Here is a 22197-nt window from a genome sequence, read left to right on the forward strand (position 1 = left end):
TGAACAGTACAACTTGGGGGATGGGAATGGGAGGGGAAAAATGGGAGAAAATTTGAGAAAGGGTGACATTGTCCAAAGAGAAATATACTCATTACCTGACTTATGTAACTGCAACCCCTCTGTACATCACCTTTATAATAAGAAAAACATTTTTTTAAAAACAAACATGTGTGAAATCTCCCATAGTACTCTTGAGGGGAGCCCATTTGCTGCTGCTGCTTATGAAGGGTTAATGGCTCCCCAGTATGGCTCATCTGAAAGATATTCTAGAACATAGGTGTGTGTGTATGTGTGTGTGAGTGTGTGTGTACACATGTGCAGGTACAGGAGCTTGAACTCAGGGCCTGCATGTGTTCTACCACTTGATCCACATCTCCATTTCCAGCTTTTTTTTGCTGGTTAATTGGAAGTAAGACTCCCATGGACTTTCCTGGCCAAGCTGGCTTTGAAACTCAATCCTCAGAGCACAGATCCCCTAAGGTTTTGATCATCCTTTTCTAATAGTAGGAAAAGAATGAGGCCTAAGGTTTGGCATGGGAAGTCCATGCTTCTGGTTCCCTACCAGGGTCTCCGTCCACTGTGTCGTTGACTTCCCAGTGTTCTCCAAGCTTTACCAAGTTCTGGGAACCAAGAGATATGACAATCACAGTCCAGAGGATTCCCATTGCTGGAAGAACAATGCAGATGAGAGATCCTGTCCAGCTTCTCTAAGAAAAACTGCTACCCAGCACCAACTTAGTTCACAGGCCAGGCTAGAGCTGTACGAACACTGATGCCTGCAGCAACTCTAAGAGCAGCTCACTGAGAATCCGCCTCTGTAGACAAGGAAACTAGGACTCAGAGAAGTTGATTGGAGTCACACAGACATAGGTAGTCGATCTAGGAGCTGAGCCCAAGCAATCCAACAGTAGAGGTTAGATTTCTTTTGCTGGTCCTGAGGCTTGAACTCAGGACCTGGCTGCTGTTCCTGAGCCTCTCTGTGCTCAAGGCTAGTGCTCTACCACTTGAGCCACAGCGCCACTTCCGGCTTTTTCCGGTTTATTGGAAGTGAGAGTCTCATGGACTTTCCTGCCCAGTATGGCTTTGAACCGTGATCTTCAGATCTCATCCTCCTGAGTAGCTAGGATGACAGATGTGAGCCACTGATGCCTGGCTGAGGCTAGATTCTTAACTACCAGAGTCAACTGAGGAAATAGGCAAAAGGAAAGAGTAAAATTTCCAGGAAGGTCCTCTTCCTTTCCACACAGGGCTTTTAAGAGAGCCTAATGCTGCTTTGAAATGACTTGTGAAAAGCCCTTTTGAAACAGCATAATAAAATTTACCAAAAGTTATTAGGAAGGAGAGAAGGAAGAAGAAAGGTTAAGATAGCGTAAATTTGATCAAAGTACATTATATGCCTGTGGTACATATCACAATGAATTAGCAATTACCACACAGTTAATAGATGCTAATTACTTTTTTTTTAACTTTCAGGCAATCAAAAACTCCAGGAAAAATAAAAATCACCCTCAATTGCCCAAGCGCGATATAAATATGCATACAAAATGACTTTGAGCAACTGGGATGGTACTGGAAAACTGGGGATATTTTTCTCTGAATGACTCAGAGACACTAACATTGAAATTACAGAGAGAGAAAGAGAGAGAGAAAGTAATCCCCAGAGAGCAACTCACTTATGCCTTGACCATGAACTTCGTAATCATCGCAACAGTCATTGGTTTTTCAAACTTTGGAACCAGTCAGTCTGTTGCCCAAACATGAAGTTGCTGGTATCATTACAGAATCAAAGGCCCTTTCACAATGAAAAGCTGGAAAGGAGCTAACTGGCAGACTCAGGCATGGGAAATATGGAAGCTGTTCTATGCTGTGAAGAGGAAGTGAAGACATTCTACCTAGGGTGGATGGAAAAAAAAAAAGACATTAAGATTTATGCTATTTTTGTTTTTGTGCTTCTCTTGGGGCTTGAACTGCCCCTGAGCTTTTGTGCTTAAGGCTAGGGCTCTATCACTTGTGCTTCTTCTGGCTTTTGGGTGGTTAATTAGAGATAAACATCGCATGGACTTTCCTGCCTGGGCTGGCTTTGATCCGTGATCCTCAGATCTCAGCCTCTTGAGTAGCTAGGATGACAGGGCCCATGTGCACCTGGCTAGATTCATGTTATTTTTCTTTTAAATTAGAAATTGAGGGCTGGGAATGTGGCTTAGCGGTAGAGTGCTTGCTTAGCAAGCATGAAGCCCTGGGTTCGATTCCTCAGTACCACGTAACACAGACAAAGCTGGAAGTGGCATTGTGACTCATGGCCTTGAGCACAGAGAGGCTCAGGGACAGTGCTCAGGCTGGGTTTCAAGCTCCAGGACAGGCAAAAAAAAAAATAGAAATTGAATCAATACAGAGGGTGGAGGAGTGAGCTAAATCCTCACCTTTGTTGGCAGCAAGTCAATAGATTATAAATCGAGAAAGACAAGGATGAACATATTATTTAGACTTATGGATGTAGCCACTAGAAGAAATGAATTACAAACGGTTAACATAAAGCCTGCTCAGGGAAAGCAGATCTGGAGAGGAAGGGTGGATGGTTACCATTAAAACTGCTTCCAGGCTGAGTACAGTGACACACGTTTGCAATCTCAGTTGCTAGATGAAAAAAAGAATTGTGATTCTCTGGGAAAAGTTAGTGAGAAGCCATCTCAGTCAAAAAGCTAGATGTGCTGGTAAAAGTCTATAATCCTATAGCTATGTGGGAGGTATAAAGAGGAGGATCGCACCAATTTAAAAGAATGTAACAATCATCAATTATCTTGGATGTATTGTTTTTGTGCCAGCTCTGGGGCTTGAACTCAGATCCTGGGTGCTTTCTCTGAGCTGAGTTTTTGTGCTTAAGGCAGGCATTCTATCACTTGAGTCACACAGCTCCACTCCTGGCTTTTGTGGTTAATTGGAGGTAAAGAGTCTCATAGCTTTCTGGTCCTAGCTGTCTTTGAACTGTGATCCTCAGACCTCAGCCTCCTGAGTAGCTAGGAACACAGATGTGAGCCCCTGGTACCTAGTAGGATTCATTTTTTGGAAGTTCAATAATGAAAGAGAGAGAGGCACAGAGAGAGAGAAAGAGAGAAGAGAGAGAGAGAGACACACACAGACAGACAGACAGAGACAGAGTAACAGAGACAGAGAGTAACCACTCAGCACTTAGGGGCTGGAGCTCTGAGGTCATTTGTACTCTGGTCCCAGTGCAAAGACAGGTCTGTGTACTCTACCTAAGCTTTTATAGAGTGGTTGGCAAATGGGTTTTGAGCACCTCTGAGGACCAGGGATTTTTGAGGACTCACAGCCCTTGGAGAACATTTCCATGACAACTAGATATTGGCTCACCCAGGACCTCCTACTCTAAGCTGCCGTTGCTCTGAGCCTGGCTCACCTGGGTCCCTTCTCCTTTAGCATCTTTCCTCCACCACCGTCAGTGAGGAAGACATCAGGCCCACTCCAGTCTCCCCTGAATCCTCAGGACCTGGCACGGTATCGAGCACCGAGTGGCTGCTGGGTCAGTACCCACAGAGCAGAGGATCCCAAGCTGGAGGTCTGCCAAGGGCAACGCACAGGCTTGGCATGTCTGGTTGGGTCTCCAATTGGAGAAGGCAGTCTCACACGGGAGGGAAGCCAAGAGTCTTCAAGGCCGCTACCCTACAGGAAGGATGGCTGGAAGACCTTGGCTTTAGTTATGTACTAGAAGTTTCCACATTGATGTTATTCCCCCCCCCCCCATGATAAGAAGCAAAATATTGAAATTAATGAGGGCCTGTGGACTTGTCTTTTGGGAAGAAAGAAGACTGCCCTGCAATGCTAACTCTATAACCTCTCTACCCTAGAAAAGAACAGTGGCAGGGTAGGGCAAAGGTCAAACAAGTACAGCAAAAGGGATTTTTGTTCATTTGTTTTTGTTTGTGTTTTGGACCAGAGTTTGAATTCAGGGCCCTCCTGCATGCTAACCAGGACCACTGGAGCCACACCTCCAGCCCTGATCACTTTAGGTTATTTTTCAGATAGGATCTCATGCTTTTTGCTCAGGAATGAATGGTCTTGGATCGTGATCCTCCTATCAGTGCCTCAAGTAACTGGGATTACAGGCATGCACAACTCTGTCCAGCGAGGGCTAACATTCTTGTCTGAGGTCACAGGACATAATGCAGCAGGTGACAGAGTCAAGATGCAAGTCCTTCCTGGGCTTCAAGTGCTGCAAAACTTCCAGAGTCAACGTCTAAGTCCTTAGACATTCTATTCAAGGCCTTACACAATCTGGACTCTGGTAGACATATACAACCATACCTAGCTTCTTGGTTGAGATGACGTGTCACTAACTTTTTGCTGGGGTTCTAGTCTATTTCTTAAGCCAGTGCTATGTCTCTACAATGGAACCCCACAGGCCCTGCCTGGAAATTGGTCTTTGAGACAGTAATGGTTAAGATCCAACTTCTTTGCTTCAGATCCAATTCTTGCTGGACTGGCCATTCACCCCTCCCCTCACGGTGCTCATGAGCGAGGAAGGGTGATCATGACACAGAGCAGGCCTCTGACTTGGATCAGAGCCTCTCCATATGACCTCTCCCCCACTTCCCCTTTTTTAAATCCCAAGCATCAAGAACATCTCCATTCCATGCCAGATTCATTGTGGGTAAAAAGTATAATATTTTGACCAATCAGAGCTTGCTTGGTAATAAGTTCCTTGAGGCATTTCAGCCTATCAGCAGCTCATTGATGATGCTGCCTTGTGATTGGCTAAAGGGTCAGCATGGTTTGTGGTGAATATGTGTCTAGGTGATCTGGCGTGCATCAAAACCAATTCCCACAGGTGCCAGGGAGAGGTTTGTGATGGACGAGGCGAGGGAAGGGACTGTGGTAGTTAACGGAGATTGTTCTGAATCACTTTAATGTCACGGGGAGGGATTACTGTATTCCAGGGAAGCCGAGAAAGCGGCCTGACAGCATATGCTACAGAATACAGAGTGGTGGAAAACAAGCTCCATTTCCTAAACACGCAGGTAACCACATGCATAGACTCTTAGGCACAGAATCTGCTGGGTTTGTGCACAATATGTCCACACACATGTGTGTTCTTTGTTTTTTGACTCGCTCCAAGTTTGCACCCAGCATATTGAAGGAATTTGACGATGGGCCTACTCTGGATAATGATCCAGGGGAAAGTAGGAAATAAGAGATAATGAAGCAGATTTTCAGGACTCAAGAAATGTGACAGATATGGATATAGATAGATTGATACCTAGGTATTGATATACCCAGACATACTCATCTGTCAGGAAGAATGATAGTGCATCATTTGCAGAGAAATGGGTAGACCTGGAAAACATTATATGAAGTGAAGTAAGTCAGGCTCAGAGAGACAAAGGATGCATGTTTTCTCACATATGTAGAAGCTAGATCTAAGCTGGGCACCAGTGGCTCATGCCTGTAATCCTAGCTACTCAGGAGGCTGAGATCTAAGGATCATGGTTCAAAGCCAGCTCTGGCAGGAAAAGTCCATGAGACTCTTATCTCCAATTAACTAACTACCAAAAAGCTGAAAGTGGTACTGTGGCTCAAGTGGTAGAGTGCTAGCCTTGAGCAAAAAAAACCCAAGGATAGCTCCCAGGCCCTGAGTTCAAGGCCCAGAACAATAAGAAGTTAGATCTAATTTACAAATATGTATAGTTAAACATACACAGGGTCATATAATAGGTACATAAACAAATTAATATTAAACATATTAACATATATATGTAAATTAGTGTACCCAGGGAAGAATTCTGACAGTACAAATCTTTTGAATAGCTAAGTTAGAATCATTCTAACAAAACGTAGAGCAGAAAGCTGGAACTTGGGGTGTCAGGGGGTGAGATCAAGAGAGGGGGTGCAGGTGAATGGAGAGAAGAAAGGAGGACAAATGCAATCACAATATTCATTGTACATATGTGAGAATGGAACTAGGGAGTTTGAGGGGCTGGGTGGGGAGGAGAAATTGAGGAGGTGGGGGAGGATGAAGGAACATTGATCTTGATCAAGACGCATTGTACTCACAGACTGAAATGGGGAGTTAGAAACCTCTGTAAAACTACTTAAAGATAAAAGTAACGTTTTTCTTTTGAATGTTGGTTGTAGGGCCTGAATCCAGGGCCTCGGTGCTATAACTGAGATCTTTCACTCAAGGCTAGCACTCTACCACTTGGAGTCACAGCACCACTTCTGGTTTTCTGGTGGTTCATTGGAGATACGAATCTTATGGCCTTTCCTGCCTGTGGTGGCTTTGAATTGTGATCCTCAGATGTCAGCCTCCAGAGTAGCTAGGATTACAAGCATGAGCCACTGGTGCCCGGCTTAAAGATAATTTTTTTTTTAAGAAAAAAAGGTGAGGTGCCAGGGGTTCATGCCTGTAATCCTAGCTACTCCGGAGGCTGAGATCTGAGGATCATAGTTTGAAGCCAGCCCAGGCAGGAAAGTTGTCAAGACTCGAATCTTCCAATAAACTATTTTAAAAAAGCCAGAAGTGGAGCCATGGCTCAAGTGGTAAAGTGCTTGCTTTAAGCAAAAGATCAGGGACAGGGCCAAGGCCCAGAGTTCAAGCCCCAGGGCTGGCCAAAAAACAAAAAACGATGATGATGAATGTTTTCAGGACTGGAAAGTCCAGCTCCCCCTAAATACAGGTTGACGACTTATAAACAATCAAAGCTGGGATTGTAGGACTTAGCAGACAGGTTGCCTGTAAATACTCCAGGGCTGAATAGCTGTTGTTAAGGATTAGCAACCCTCCTATCACTGTCCCTCCCCCCCCAACAACCTGCCAGCAAAATCCCATATTTATTGAGCATCTACTACCCTCTGGCCCGGATGGCAGGCCGATGTTTTGGAGAAGTGTAGTGATTAAGAACGTTAGGATGACACATGATATTTAATAATGTTTCTAACGCTAGGCAGGTTGAAATGTAGAGAGATGATCTCAGAATTTGCCTGCCTTTGATCTCATCCCAGCTACTCATTTCTGTTAGATTTAAGCCTGAGGATAGTAAAAGTCAAGCCCCATGGGCCCACACGGTCTGTCTGGCACCCTTCAAAGATGGCTTTGGTCTGGGCACCAATGGCTCACGCCTTTAATCCTAGCTACTCAGGAGGCTGAGATCTAAGTATCGAGGTTCAAAACCAGCCTGGGCAGGAAAGTCAGTGAGACTCTTATCTCCAATGAACCATCAGAAAACGGAAAGTGGTGCTGAGGCTCAAAGTCGTAGAGCATTAGATTTGAGCAGAAGAGCTTAGGGGCAGCACCCAGTCTCTGAGTTCAAGCCCATGACCAACAATAAACAAACAAACAAACAAATGATGACTTTGGTCTTCTACGTGTGGCCTGAGAGTCTGGCTATCAGTTAAATACATTAAAGTTGGGCAAGCCAGAGCGGAGAGGTAGATGAAGAATGGAGTCTTCGATGCCTGCCTGACCTAGAGTTTAAAGCTCAAAGAAGCTGAAGCAATAATGCACCCAAGTTTCATGGTGAACTTTAACAGAAACTCCGAGTTTGCAAATTCACCCAGCTCCAAAGGGAAGTAGTGGGTGGCTCCAATTCTGTTCACCTGCCTGGGTTTCTTGTTCTCACTTCCAAATGGCTGACATTTCCTTTTTTTCTTTTCTGTTCTTTCTTTTTTTTTTTTTTCCCCAACAGAAACGAACATTCAATTTCCAGCAGTACCACTTCTTCTCAGCCGAGGGCTAACAACTACTCATCTATTGGCTTCACCATCTCTTTTTTCTTGGTCTTGCTTTAGTGGAGCTGGGATCAAACCTGGCAACAGTTGAGATCCTTAATTTTCAGAGTAGGGAGGAACCCATCTGACCAGGCCTGGGCTTGTGAATCACGACAGGCAACAGTTAAGGTGAGACTCACTTCCAGTCCCCGTCCAGCCTATCTTTCCATAGTGTGCTTCTTGACCTCTCTGCCCTCAGCCCCCTGGCTGGTGTGAGAATGAATTGAGTCTGTTTACATTTCATGTTCACCCAAGTGCTTGGCTTGTAGTTAATGAGAAAAGCAGAGGTGGGGGAACTGGAAAACCAGCTCTCCCTTAGTAAGGGAGACTAACTCTACACACACACACACACACACACACACACACACACACACACACACACACACACACACACACACACACACACACACACACACAGTGCATCATAGTGGCTTTGATCTTCTGAAGAAGCCATGAGAATCAAATCAGCTTCATGATGCGTTTCCTTCCAATCTTGCCTGCCATCCAATGTGTCTGTTAAGTGAAGAAATAAACACCCAGTGGATGGTCCAGGAACAAATGCCACAGACGGCCACTTGGTAACTTGGCATAGAAGGTGTGTATTGATTTTCTTAGTTCCCTGACAGCTCTTTCTGGATTATCACCATGTGTCTTCCCCTCCCTGCAGACACCGGTGTTCGTTGGCCTTTTATACCAGGGGGAAATGCTTTGGCAGACCTTGACCACGCTGGACAAATCCTGAATTCTCAGTCGAGTGCAAGTGGCTCATGCCTGTAATCCCAGCTACTCATAAGGCTGAGATTTGAGGATCAAAGTTCAAAGCCAGCCTAGGCAGACAAAGCCATGAGACTCTTCAATTAACCAGCTTAAGAGCCAGAAGTGGAGGTGTGACTCATGTAGTCAAGCCTTGAGTGAAAAAGCCAAGTATGAGCACAAGGCCCTGAGTTCAAGCTCCAGGCTGGCCACACACATACACACACACACACACACACACACACACACACACACACACACACACACACACACACACACACACACACACACACACACACCCTGAATTCCCCTTCATCTCTGTTTCTTCTTTATTTTCACTGACTCCCTTTTTTTGTGGAGGGAGGGTAGCAGAGATCTTTGCTTCCTAGTGGTAGCAAGCCTATTGCCCTTAGAGATTCATGCCCTGAGCAGCAAGCAAGAAAAACAAAACCAACAACAAACAGCAACAACAACAACCACAAAAAACCCCAGTGTGTCAGTCCACTCCACCAAGTGAGACTGCAAAGCTTTCTTATTGTGACTGCTTCTCCAGCCCAACTACACATGGCTTGGGTCTCACTAACTTGGCCTGGCCTCAAAACTGCAATCCTCCCAATCTCTGCCTCCTTCCCAATCCGCTAAGATGGGATTACAGGTGTGAGCTACAGTACCTGATTCTCTCATATATTATTAAGGTCACATTTTCTCCTACATTGGAAGAATGCTTCTGGCTGGGTCACAGGGACATGGGAAAAGCACAACCCTGAGCTTGTCTAGGTTTCTCTGTAACCTCAAGGAACTGTTTTCCTTGGGATGCCTCCATATGTCAAAGCATAATTTTCAAAATTGTGAAAAGCACAGTTCTCCTAAAGTACATAGTGAACGCATGTCAAGTCTTACCCAATTCAGCAGCAAGGAAGCCAGGAGAATGACAAAATTCTTTCAATGGAAGATGTTTTACATTTATTTCAGTGAAAAAGAGTGTCTTGGAATAAGATTGCTAAGTTAGATATAAAGCTAATGAATGTCCTCAGGAGACGGAAATAAATCCACAAAATGTAGAGTTATTTCTTCTAACGAACAAATCACGTGACCCTCAATTGGATAAAAATGTTGATGGAGGGGCTGCGAAGGTGGCTCAGTGGTAGAGCGCTTGCCTTGCCATGCATAAGGCCCTGGGTTCGATTCCTCAGCACCACGTAAGCAAAAAGAAAAAAGCCGGAAGTGGCGCTGTGGCTCAATTGGTAGAGCGCTAACCTTGAGCTGAAGAGCTGAGGGACAGCGCCCAGGCCCAGAATTCAGCCCCCTACAACTGACAAAAAAAATGTTGATGGACATCTTCCTTGTTTTCTATAGCCTCTGGACGTGTCATATTAGCTATTTAGGAGGCTGAGATCTGAGGATCTCAGTTCAAAGTCAGCCCAGGCAGGAAAGTCTGTGAGACTCTCATGTCCAGTTAACCAGTAAAAAGCTGAAAGTGGAGGTGAGGCTGAAGTGGTCGAGCATCAGCCTTGAGCAAAAAAAAGTCCTGAGTTCAAGCCCCAGTATACACACACACACACACACACACACACACACACACACACACACACACACACACACACACACACACACACACACGAAGTCAAACAAAGATACACTCCTCAGAGCATAAGACACACATTCTCCTGTGAAAGCATTCACAGGCCTTGGCATCAATGGCATGATTTCTTGTTTTATTATTATTTTCTTGTTTTATTACGCAACCTTGGACTGCAGGCCATTGCCTTAATTTAACTCTACAAGATACAATTTCAAGGAATAAAGTATTTTTCTGGACATCTACTTCTAAGATGTATGGAATTCATAGAATCAGAATGCAGAGGGTTGGAAGAAGAGGACTCACTCCGTTGTTTTTACCAGGTAGAAGGAAGGCTCCAGATACATAAGACCAGCCTATAAGAATTGGTGGGCCAGGCTCTGGTGGCTCATGCCTGTATCCTAGCTACTCAGGAGGCTGATATCTGAGGATGGTGATATGAAGCCAGCCTGGGCAGGAAAGTCTGTGAGAATCTTATCTCTAATGAACCACCAGAAAACTGGAAGTGGTGCTGTGGCTTAATGCAGTAAAGCTCCAGCCTTGAGTGAAAAAGCTCAGGGACAGTGCCCAGACCCTGAGTTCAAGTCCCATGGCCAACAAAAATAAATAACTAAATAAAAAATAATTGGTGGATCCAAGCCATGATGGTACCAACAAGGTCTTTGACCTATGTGGATCATTGGGAGTCCTGGAGTGGTTTCAGCAATGATGAAGGACCAGGGCCAGATGTCATCATCCAACAGGTTGGGAAATGCTTCACCCTTTCAATCACTAATATAACTTGATGGAAATGTCCCAGATACATGTTGCTCATGCGTACATCCTGACCTCCACCACCTACCAGATCCCCAACACAGCCACGGTGACTCAGGCCATCCTATTTTAAGTCTACAGTCTCTTCTCTCTTGAATTTGTCTCTTTTGGTCTTCATGAGTGAGGAGGAGAAGAGTACAGAGATAGGAACTTGGCTAGGATTCAAATAGGAAAGGACCGGAGGCATGGATCAAGTGGCAGAACTGGCAAGTGTGAGGCCCTGAGTTCAAAACCCAGCATCACCATAACAACAACAACAAAGGAACAGCTGGGAACTGGTGGCTCACACCTGTAATCTCAGATACTCAGGAGGCTGAGATCTGAGGATCTCAGCTTGAAGCCAGCCCAAGGCAGGAAAGTCTAGGAGATTCTTATTTCCAGTTAACCAGCAAGAAAGTCAGAAGTAAGCCTGTGGCTCAAGTGGTAGAGCAAAAAAGCTCAGGGGGTAGTGCCTAGGTCCTGATTTCAAGCCCCAGGACTAGCACATTTTTTTTTTAAAAAGAAAGTCAGGTGCCGGTGGCTCATGCCTATAATCCTAGCTACTCAGGAGGCTAAGATCTGAAGATCATGGTTCAAAGCCAGCCCCAGCAGAAAAGTCCCCATGAAATTCTTATCTCCAATTAACCACTCAAAAAACAAGAGGTGACACTGTGGCTCAAATGGTAAAGTGCTAGCCTTGAGCACAAAGAGGCTCAGAGACAGTGCCCAGGCCCTGAGTTCAAGCCTGATGACTGACAAAGAAAGAAAGAAAGAAAGAAAGAAAGAAAGAAAGAAAGAAAGAAAGAAAGAAAGAAAGAAAGAAAGAAAGAAAGAAAGAAAGAAAGAAAGAAAGAAAGAGAAAGAAAGAAAGAAAGAAAGAAAGAAAGAAAGAAAGAAAGAAAGAAAGAAAGAAAGAAGGAAAGAAAGGAAGGAAAGAAAGGAAGGAAAGAAAGGAAGGAAAGAAGAAAAAGTAACAGAAGAAAATAAGCAGAACTCTTAAACATCCTATACATGGCTTAAAGACGGATGTTATCCTAAGCCTAAAGCCAGTGGGGTAGAAGGGACTACTTGGTATGGTTTCTAAGCCATAGCAACATACACCAATGTCTCCAACAGACAAGATCCCCTTCTGAACAAACGACGTTCTAGTAGGGTAATCCAGAGCTCTGCAAAGTATGAATTAGCGTTTTCTTAGAGAAGCTAGTACAGGACAATGGTACATGGAACATTCTCTACCAATGGACTCTCTCTCTCTTTCTCTTCTTCCTCAGTCACAGCTCTGCAGCCTCTCTGAAGGTTGCTGCATTCATAAATAAAGCTGGAAGCCCATCTGGCTGAAAAACTTGAGCAAACTTGAGCCATCTGGAGATTTGGAAATATGGGGGAACTTCTAATAACTGGCTAATCTTTGTCAGTTTCTCAGCCAGATGTTAGGTGTCAGTCAAACCCATCTGTAGCAGAAGCAGCACTGAGATCGAACCTCTTTTCTGTCATTTGAAGTTGTTTTGGTCCTAAAATACTAGCAGGGCTTTCCTTTCTTAGTCACCATTAAAAAAAAAGAATTGTAAGAGTGATTATTGATTTAGAAAGAGTCATTGAGCAGCAAGTAGGAAAATAACTAGAAAGTTGGGATCAAAAAGGCCATTTAGATGATTTTTCAGGGTTGAAATGTGGAAAACCAGGGGCCAGATTTAGCTACAATGTAGATAAGGTTTTGGCTGGTCCCATTTTTTTTAAATAATTGAATTTGTTGCTTGCATTCTGGGATTCAGAGTTTACATCTGGCTTTTCTTTTCCTTCTTTTCTCTTCCTTCTTCCTTCCTTCCTTCCTTCCTTCCTTCCTTCCCTTCCTTCCTTCCTTCCTTCCTTCCTCCCTTCCTTCCTTCCTTCCTTCCTCCCTCCCTCCCTTCCTTCCTTCTCTTTGTGGTGCTGTTGTTTGAACTCAGGGCCTCACACTTGCTAGGCAGGTGCTCTACCACTTGACTTGCCTACCAGCTCTTCTGCCCCAATTACTTTTGAGATAGGATTTTTCTCAACATCAGCCTGGTCTTAATCCTCTTAATTACATTTCCCACTGTAGCTGAGATGACAGACATGAACCATCCTGCCAGGCTTTTTCTGGTGAGATAGATAGCATCATGCAAGCTTTTTCTCCAGCTGGCTTCAAACCACACTCCTCCAAACCTCTGCCTCCTGAGCAGCTAGGATGACAGGCGTGAGCCACATGTAATCACATACCTCCTCGGATTTTCTATTGGGCCACATGTAATCACATACCTCCTCGGGGTAAGAGCCAGTGGAACTGAAGCGACTGCTACCATTTCGATGGTGTTTGTATCTTACAGTTGGTCATTGTCCCCATTGCTCCTTGCTGACCTTACACTGAGCCAGATCTCAGTTGCCATTTGCCTTTCAGCTGCACTGCCTCCTTCTCCCATAGAAACAAATTAAGAGGGCCATAACAGCTTGCTTCACACCTACCATTACTTTTAGGGCCACGTAGACATCTGGATTCACTCTTCCCAATTTGAGATTTATTTACTTATTTGTTTGTTTATCTATTTATTTGATCCATTGTTGATCAGGGCCTGGTTGCTGTCCCTGGCTTTTTTCCCCTCCAGGCTAGTGCTCTACCATTTTGAGCCACAGAGCCACTTTCGGTTTTCTGGTGGTTATTTGGAGATAGGAGTCTCATAGACTTTCTTGCTCAGGTTGGCTTCAAACCATGATCCTCAGATCTCAGCCTCCTGAGTAGCTAGGATTACAGATGTGAGCCACCAGCACCTGGCAAATTTAACCTTCTATTGGGTAAACTGAGGTCCAAAGGAGAGACACCAGATGTACAATTTGCATCGCTGTAGGTGACGGAGATGTGATTAGCACCTAGGGTTCTTAGCCGCTATCTGCGTGCCTTGCTTTGATTGAGTCTAGAACTTCCACAGGTTTTCTTAATGAGCAAGCCTCGTATGGAACATGCTATCATTTAGTTCTCATGCTGCCGCTGAAGATGCACGGCAGGTTGGGGTTTAGCATTGTAAATGCCTTGTGTGCTTCCCTGATAATGACTCAGGCAATCATTTTGGTTGCTCACTGTGGGAGTCTCTCCATAGGTTGTTTTTTTGTTCATTCAGAATGTGCCCTATGCTGTCATCCTGCCTGTCTGCTGCCTCCTGTCCTCTGCCTATGTGCATGGCTGTGCCTGTGTCCCCACCCAGAGCTGGAGCTTCTTAATTTTGGACAGAAAGTTTCATGTGAAGTTGGGAACTGGTGTTCACACCTGTCAGCCTAGCTACTTAGAAGGCTGAGATCTGAGGATTGCAGGTTGAAGCCCCCCACCCCTGCTCCCCCTGGTCAGGGCAGGACAGTCTGTGAGACTCTGATCTCCAACAAACCACCAAAGAGTTGGAAGTGGAGCTGTGGCTTCACTGAAAAAGCTCAGGGATAGTGTCCAGGCTGACACTCTCTCTCTCTCTCTCTCTCTCTCTCTCTCTCTCTCTCTCTCTCTCTCTCTCTCTCTCTCTCTCTCTCTCTCTCTCTCTCTCTCTCTCTCCTCTCTCTTCTCTCTCTCTCTCACACACACACAGACACAGACACAGACACAGACACACACTTCTTACAACAATATGAATACATAGTAACCAGTCTATATTCTGCTTGATATAAAATGAAAGCAGAAATGTTCCCTTTTCCTTTGAGCAATGTTGTCTTCATGGACACTTCAGCTTCCATACATACTCTGGAAATTGGGATTCTCAGAGTTCCACCATGGACCTACAGCAGCAAAGTATCTGCAGAAGGGCCTAATATTTATTTAAACCTCTTCATGAGACTCTAATGACTAGGAATGTTTGGAAGCATTTGATATTATTTCATTAAACTTGAACATTTTCTTCATTTTTTTCTTTTTTTGTGTGTATGTTGGTCCTTGTTTTTGAACTCAGGGCCTGGTCGCTATCCCTTAGCTTGTGTTTGCTCAGGGCTGGTGCTCTATCCCTTGGGCCATAGCATCACTTCTAGCTTTTTGCTGGTTAAGCAGAGGTAAAAGTTGCATGGGCTTTCCTGCTTGGGCTGGCTTTGAACCATGATCCTCAGATCCCAACCTCTTGAGGAGCTAAAATTAAAAGTGTGAGCTATCGGTGCCCAGCTAGCAATCTCTCATTTTTGGACAAAATAGCCACATTATTTTGTGACTATTAAACACAGTATGGAGTAACTGGATGCTCTAACCTTATATCTTTTCTATCTCAATTTTCTAATTTTTTTTATATCACAATGTTAAGAAAATTGAGCTTCCAATCCTCCAGTTATCCACCAATACTTAAAATACCAGGAAAACCAGGATGCTGTGGCTCTGTGATAGACAGGGAGTTACCTAATAAGTAATGGCTTCACAATATCATCCTCTCAGAGGCTAAGAGTGCCTTAGGTAGATGCTTCCTGCTGCACAGACCTCACCATGCAGAAACCAGAGGGGTTCGCAAGTTCCTTGAGCACCTGATGTATTTCACTCATTAAGAAAAGTTGCAGCTGGGCATCAGTGGCTCACATCTGTCATCCTAGCTACTCAGGAGGCTGAGATCTAAGGATCACAGTTCAAAGCCAGCCTGAGCAGGAAAGTCCATGAGACTCTTATCCCCAATTAATGAGCAAAAATCCAGAAATGAGGTGATGGCTCAAGTGGTAGAGTGCTAGCCTTGAGCAAAAAAAAAATGCTCAGGGACAGTGCTCAAGCCCTGAGTTCAAGCCTCTGTATTGGCACATACACACCATTTAAAAAATAAAGCATCTTGCAGTACCTAATACCTCAAAATGAAAGAAGAATTAGCCAGCACAAATCATGTAAAGACTGCAATAGATTTGTCTCACATTTGCTTGTTTAAGGACACATCATCACTTCATACAATTCTTTCTTTTCTTTTTTAAAATGTCATCCTGAGGAATCGAACCTAGGGCTTCATACATGCTAGGCAATCACTCTACCACTAAGCCACATCTCCAGCCCCCATGCAATTCACTCTTGATTCTATTTCTTGCTTCTCCCACTTAGCCCTCAGAGTGCCTGTGTGGGATTCCAACTCTTCTGATACACTGTGGGTGCAGATCATGGTGTTGGAGCAAAGGAAAGCCATCATTTGAGAACTTCTTAAAAAGAGCTTAGTGATTTTAGACCCTATTTCTGCTCAGATAGGTTTAGTTTATCATAAAGGGAGCAGAACTGGTGTTTGACTGTACCATTCCAGGAGGCAATGGAATTGTAAATGAGTAAAACACGATCCACTGATACACCCGTGAGCGTTTGGGGCTTCAGAGGATCTTTATGTTTTTCTTCTGCCATCTCTAGAACTATGTAGGTATCAAAACATCCACCAGATCAGAGTGTTATAAAACGCTCAGTTGGGGAGAAGGCATTGTGGAGTTCCTTTAATTGTGAATTACCATAAAGAATTACAAACATTAGGTTCCTGTCAATGTTTAAGAAAGAATTTGTTTTGTCATTTTTTGAGTACAAATGGATCCAGTGTAAATGTTGGATCACGTTCACTCAAGACCACTAGTTCGAAATGAATCACTTCTCAGATGCCAAATGGAAGGTTGGAAAGGATCTGTGTCTTAGCCCAGATCACATGTAGTCTTGGAAAAGCACTCAATGCTGCTGACTTCACCTGACCCTTGCCTGCCTTGGAAACAACCCTTTTTCTAACCTGGGTTTCCTACCAGTTGCCCAATCTGTGTTGGAAAACCCAGAATCAACTGTAGTAGCATTAAAGTCAGGAGAGCGTCAGGACCTGGGCAGAAAGCCAAGGAATGATGCAATAGTACACTAGCAAGTGATGTCATAGCATGATTTTCTAAGTCATTTACAGAAATGCACAGCTTTAAGAAGCCCTGACAAATGCCAGCCCCAGGGGTGGGGGAGATTGGAGGTGGGAGCGAAGAGCCAATGGCAGACAGGGGAGGGGAGCACACAGGAAGCCCCTTTTCTTGTCTATCACAGGGGTCAGCCTCACAGATCACCAGGAAGCCTGGGATAACTCCCTCTGCCTCTTTCATCCAGTGACTTTCCTGGGGCCCACAGTTCCACAGAGCTTTGATTTCCTTCTTTATCTCTCTACTCACTCCCCATGACATTCAGGCATTGCCCAGGGATGTAGTGAGTGACTCCTGATATGGGGGAAGCAAGTTCAGCCATGAGATAGACTACCCGAGGGCTTTGCATTCCTCTTCGTTGTAATTCCCAACAAAGCCTTTAATTTTCTAGAATGACAAGGAGGAACTACACATCTTGGAGCAATCAATCTTGTCCTAATGTCATGGAAATACATCTGTGGTTGTTTTTCTTTTTGGTGGGATATGTGTGAGAGAAATGATTTAGAAATGAAATCAGGTGGATACCAAATCACTAAGACTTCAGTTTTGGGGGGATCCAAAACAATGAAGCATGTTATTAATGAGGAGTTGTTTTTTTTCTGTAAATGTATGTGGAGCCTGGGGTGGGGGGTGGTAGGGTTCATGTATGTTACCCTGAACAACTTGGTCATAGAGATTCATGGTATTAGATAGTTAGACCAAACTCAGAAGAAACTGATGAAGAGTCAGGTGAGAGATATGGTAATAGCTCAGAATGTGCCACATCAGACCACGATCGCTGCCACCACCACCACCGCCACCACCGCCACCACTGCCTGGCTCCTCCTGTCTGCCTTGCTCCTTGTCCCAATCCTCCCCACCCCACTCACTGGAATACGATTTCGGCAAATCCAAAGACTCCCTTCTTTAGCCAGAGCTCTAAGCAGTTCACAGTGTGCTTAGGGATCTGGGATTTGAAGATCTCTCAGTCGCAGAAGCTGCTGTGAGCACATCGCAAGCTCACTCACACACAACGTGCACAAGAAACAACCAACAAGACCCATACCCTCCTCATCCCATCCCACATACACCCGGTCATGCTGGGAGCAGCATCTGTGCATCCACACGTCCTCAGAAACAAATCTCAACTCTTCCTCTCTCCCCAAACACTGCCTCCCTCTCCCCCACAGACACCAGCACACCCGCAGCGGTGGCTGGCAGCGGCGGCAGCAGCAACAGCAGGCTTATTTCAAGGCAGGGAGAGGAATTTGTAAATACCTTCCAAGCAGCAGGTTCGCCACAGCCCCGAATGGGTCATGACTTCTTCATTTTTCCTGCTCGTTTCGTTATCACTTGTAGACTTAGTCCTACACACGCCTCTGGAATATAACCAGTAGTCCGTGCCCACTGCAATGGTCATTAAGCTGAAAGCTGCGAAGGCGCCTACAGTGGTGATTAACATCTGGATTCCTCGGTCACACATCCTCATAATTCTTCATGGTACTCTGGACGGCTGGGGGGGGGGTGTGGAGGGGGATATTCAGTGCCAGAGCAGTGTGTGTGTGTGGGGAGGGCGGTGAGGGAGAATCTCTCTGCCGCTGGCTAACCTAGGACAAGCTTTTCCAAAATTCCCGATCTCCTCTTGTCAGCATCCACAGGGACTTGGGCAAAAGCTGGGATTTCCTGTCTTGAGCGCTCTCCAGTTCCCGGGGTCGTCTTCGTCTATGGCCCTCAGAAGGGTGCAGGCTCCAGGGGGCTGGTCCACCTCATTGCTGCCTCCGGAGGATCCCCGAGTTCCTTTCATTCCTCGGGGGCTTGGCTAGGACGAAGGTCCGTGCAGGGCATGATTTCGGAGAGCTTGGAGCTAGCTGCCAGCTGGGTTTTGCGATGTGTCGGGGCTCCTCTGACAGCCCCGACCCCTGCCCGGGGAGACTCAAGACTGAGAGAGCGAGCGAGCAAGAGAGAGAGCGAGCGAGAGAGAGAGAGAGAGGAAAGAGAGGTCTGGTGGTGGTGGTGCGCGCGTGTGTGCGCGCGTGTGTGTGCGAGTGTGCGTGCAGGCGCGTGTGCCGGGGTGAGGGCGGATGGCAAAAAATAGCACTGCTGAGAGGCGAGTCCCCGAGAAGAGTGTTCGCTGCTTCCCCAGCCTCCCAGGAAAGCTCTCCGCCCGCTCCCCACACCCCCGCGCAAACTGGAGAGAAGACGGCGGGGTCCGGGGGCTGGCGGGGAGGGCGGGGGCCGCGCGGCTCCACCGAGGTCCGTGGTCAGCTCCCCGCCTGTTGCCGGCCTCTGCCGGGCCGCCTCCCGGGCTCCAGGTCCGTGGTGCTGAACGGACAGCTCCCTTCCTGCGCCTGCACCCCGCGCCCGTGGTGCTGAACGGACAGCTCCCTTCCTGCGCCTGCACCCCGCGCCCGTGGTGCTGAACGGACAGCTCCCGCCCTGCGCCTGCACCCCGCGTCCCCGTGGTGCTGAATTGGACAGCTCCCTCTCAGCTTCTTGCACGGGGGGATGGGGTCGTCTGAACCTTCCCGGGGTTGGGAAGGTGGGGGGGGGGTGGGGGAGTTCGGGGGGCGGGGAACCACCCTGCTGGATCGGCTTTGCTCGATCAAGCCTACGCCCCCCGCGCAAAGTTTGGGGGAGCCCAGGGAGGTCAGCGCTGTGGTTCCGGGGCGCTGCAGCAGCAGCAGCAAGTCTGGTGGCTCCCGATTCCCCGGGAAGGGTTAAAGGAGAGGGGATCAGGGAAGAAGCTGCAGCGCACCCCAGGCTGCGCGCTCAGCGCCCACCCAGCACAGATTCTCCAATCTACCCCTTCCCAAGTCCCCTCCCCCATCCCCATCCCCGCCCCCTTACCCCCCACCCCACCCCCCATGCCCGGGCGCACAACCAGGCAAGTTTGCCTTTTGCTGTGGGAGCCGCTGAAGCCCACTAGGGAGAACATTGGTCTTCTTAAAGAGACCGGAGGCTCGTTCTATGGCTCACTTGGGCCAGTCAAAAGTGTTGTCACGACCGCCTCTGTCTAGTCTGTCTCGATGGAGTTCCCCAGAGAACAAACCAATATGTCTACCCTCCTTTCCTCGGGAGCTCGGGCAGACACGGGAGACGATGTTCAGATCAGACCCGGAGTTATTCATACACACAGGAACACTATTCAACAGGACGGAACGTGTATTTCTCTAGGGCCACAGGAGCTAGCTGTACATCGTCTCTGCTTCACGCATCAGAGATCCTGGGCAAAAGGCATGTAAGAGCTGGGTCTCTGTCTACAATTCTTAAATATTTTAACACCTTCACACTGGAAAGGAGTGACCCAGGCTCTCTCCAAAAGTCCTTGTGGGGCTCATTTGTAAACATTCCTGTGTAAGTCAAACCGTGAAGCGGGTGGGGTGAGATCTGCTTTCTCTGTTAATGCCAGCTGCAGTTACTATTTACCCTAGATCTCTCCTCCTGGAGACAGTCAGAGTTGCAAAGCACCTTGAACCATCATTTTGGTACTATGTATTGTAGCATACACTGAGCTTTTTTTCTTCTTCTTCTTGTAGCATGATATAACTGATACTCAGAGAATGCAGGGTTGGAATTGAGTATTCTTGGGTTGTGTCTGCAATCCCCAAGCTGTGTTCACATCCAACCATTGTATTTGAGTGTTATTTAACTGGACACATGTATAAGGAAGTAAGGAGCCATCTATGTCTGTCTGGGAACTAGTATTCAGACAACTGAGTAGTAGTAGTGTATCAAAGGGTTATCCAAGGCAACTCATCACAGCTCAGGGATTTTACTACTTTGATTTTGGGGGTAAAAGTAATTTGGAGTCCTGGTTCTGGATGTTAGATACACAAGTGTATGCATAGCTCTCAAAGTATAGCTGTGATAGGATTATGTCTGAATGTTTCCCTGGGCTATGTTATGACTTCCAACTACCTGTGAATTTGTTGTAGAAGTAAAGCAGATGTGTAAATACCTGCAAGCAGAATTAAAGCAGGTGTGTCTATACTTGCATGCAGTGTGTGGATCACGTGGATGTGTTTGTTATAGAAACATAGACAGCCGTGTGCCTGCATGGATGTGGGCCAGTATGTATAGACAGTGGATGTTTGAATGTGTAGGTCTGTACACCAACATGTGTTGAGCTACAAATGTACTTGTCAGGGTGGGCTGAAGATTCGCAACATATAACCACAAGGAAACACATAAACTTGGAGCCAGGGTTATAGCTAATCATATTCCAGAAGAGTAATAAGAGTGGCATGTAAATGCCCAGGAAAACTATTGAATGTTGATTTCCTATAAGGAGATTTTGCTTCTCAACACAGCCTTGATTGCTGTTAACTTTAAAAGAAAAAGAAACATGGAACCAGGTAACTTGAGAGGATGGGAATGTTGAACCAGATAATCTGAAGGGATGGTTGGGATTAAGAATAATGGAAGAGGTGACACTGATCAAGATGCGTTGTACTCATACATGGCTGTGCTGAACTGAAAACTCTTTGTACAGCTGCTTAAAGATAATCCCCAAATATGATCAATCAAAAAGAAAAGGCAAAGGAGGAGCAGTTAGTCTTTCATGGGAGGTTTGATAAACTGAGTGAACATTTCCTTTTTCATCCCCAGAAACTTAAGGAGCATTAAGTAATGAATTATGACCAAAGGCCATTCCAGGATTTTCTTCTCTTATTCCTGCTGGAAAATGAAGGATATTCTTTCAAGTCAGGATGTTATTAACAGAATGTCAAGGGCTTTGGCCTCGGGGAGAGTGTGACCCCAGAGACCCACAGCATAGCAAGAGTCGCTCCATCTCCAGGCCTCAGCTCTGTAATATCAGCCCAGACATACAGGATATGCTGCCCAGGAGTCCTGCAGATGGAATCAGGTATTTGAAAGGCTGAGCTTGAGTATGTGAAAAAAGAATTATAATTAGGATGTGCACATGTTTGTGAAGAGGGAAAAAGGATGCAAGATATAAGATTGGAGCTCTAGCCAGGCACTGGTGGCTCAACTCTGCTCCTAGCTACTTAGAAAGCTGAGATCTGAGGATCATAGTTCAAAAAAAGTTCAGACAGAAAGTCCATGAGACTCATCTCCAGTTAACCAGCAAAAATCCAGAAGTAGAGATGTGCAGAGTCCCAGCTTTGAGTGAAAGAGCGAAGGGAGAGCACCTCTGAGTGCAAACCTCAGTATCAGCAAAAAAGGAGAAGAGAGCTTTAGGCTCTCTCTCTCTGTCTCTCTGTCTCTCTGTCTCTCTGTCTCTCTGTCTCTCTGTCTCTCTCTGTCTCTGTCTCTCTCTGTCTCTGTCTCTCTCTGTCTCTGTCTCTGTCTCTGTCTCTCTGTCTCTCTGTCTCTCTGTCTCTCTGTCTCTCTCTCTCTCTCTCTGTCTCTCTCTCTGTCTCTCTCTCTGTCTCTCTCTGTCTCTCTCTGTCTCTCTCTGTCTCTCTCTCTCTCTCTCTCTCTCT

General features: G+C 46.0%; 1 protein-coding gene across 1 annotated transcript in view; it reads right to left on the reverse strand.

The window, feature by feature from the left end:
- Positions 1–18918, reverse strand: part of Cacng3 (calcium voltage-gated channel auxiliary subunit gamma 3) — an 88678-nt gene extending 69760 nt beyond the window's left edge. The window contains exon 1 of the mRNA XM_070004011.1: positions 18029–18918. Within this exon, the coding sequence (XP_069860112.1) occupies positions 18029–18239 (211 nt within the window). The 5' untranslated portion in view covers positions 18240–18918. The remainder of the gene's footprint in view (positions 1–18028) is intronic.
- Positions 18919–22197: the final 3279 nt, after the last annotated feature.

Source organism: Dipodomys merriami, unplaced genomic scaffold (genome assembly GCF_024711535.1).
Source record: "Dipodomys merriami isolate MVZ:Mamm:240054 unplaced genomic scaffold, mDipMer1.0.p SCAF_62, whole genome shotgun sequence".
Lineage (NCBI taxonomy): Eukaryota > Metazoa > Chordata > Mammalia > Rodentia > Heteromyidae > Dipodomys > Dipodomys merriami.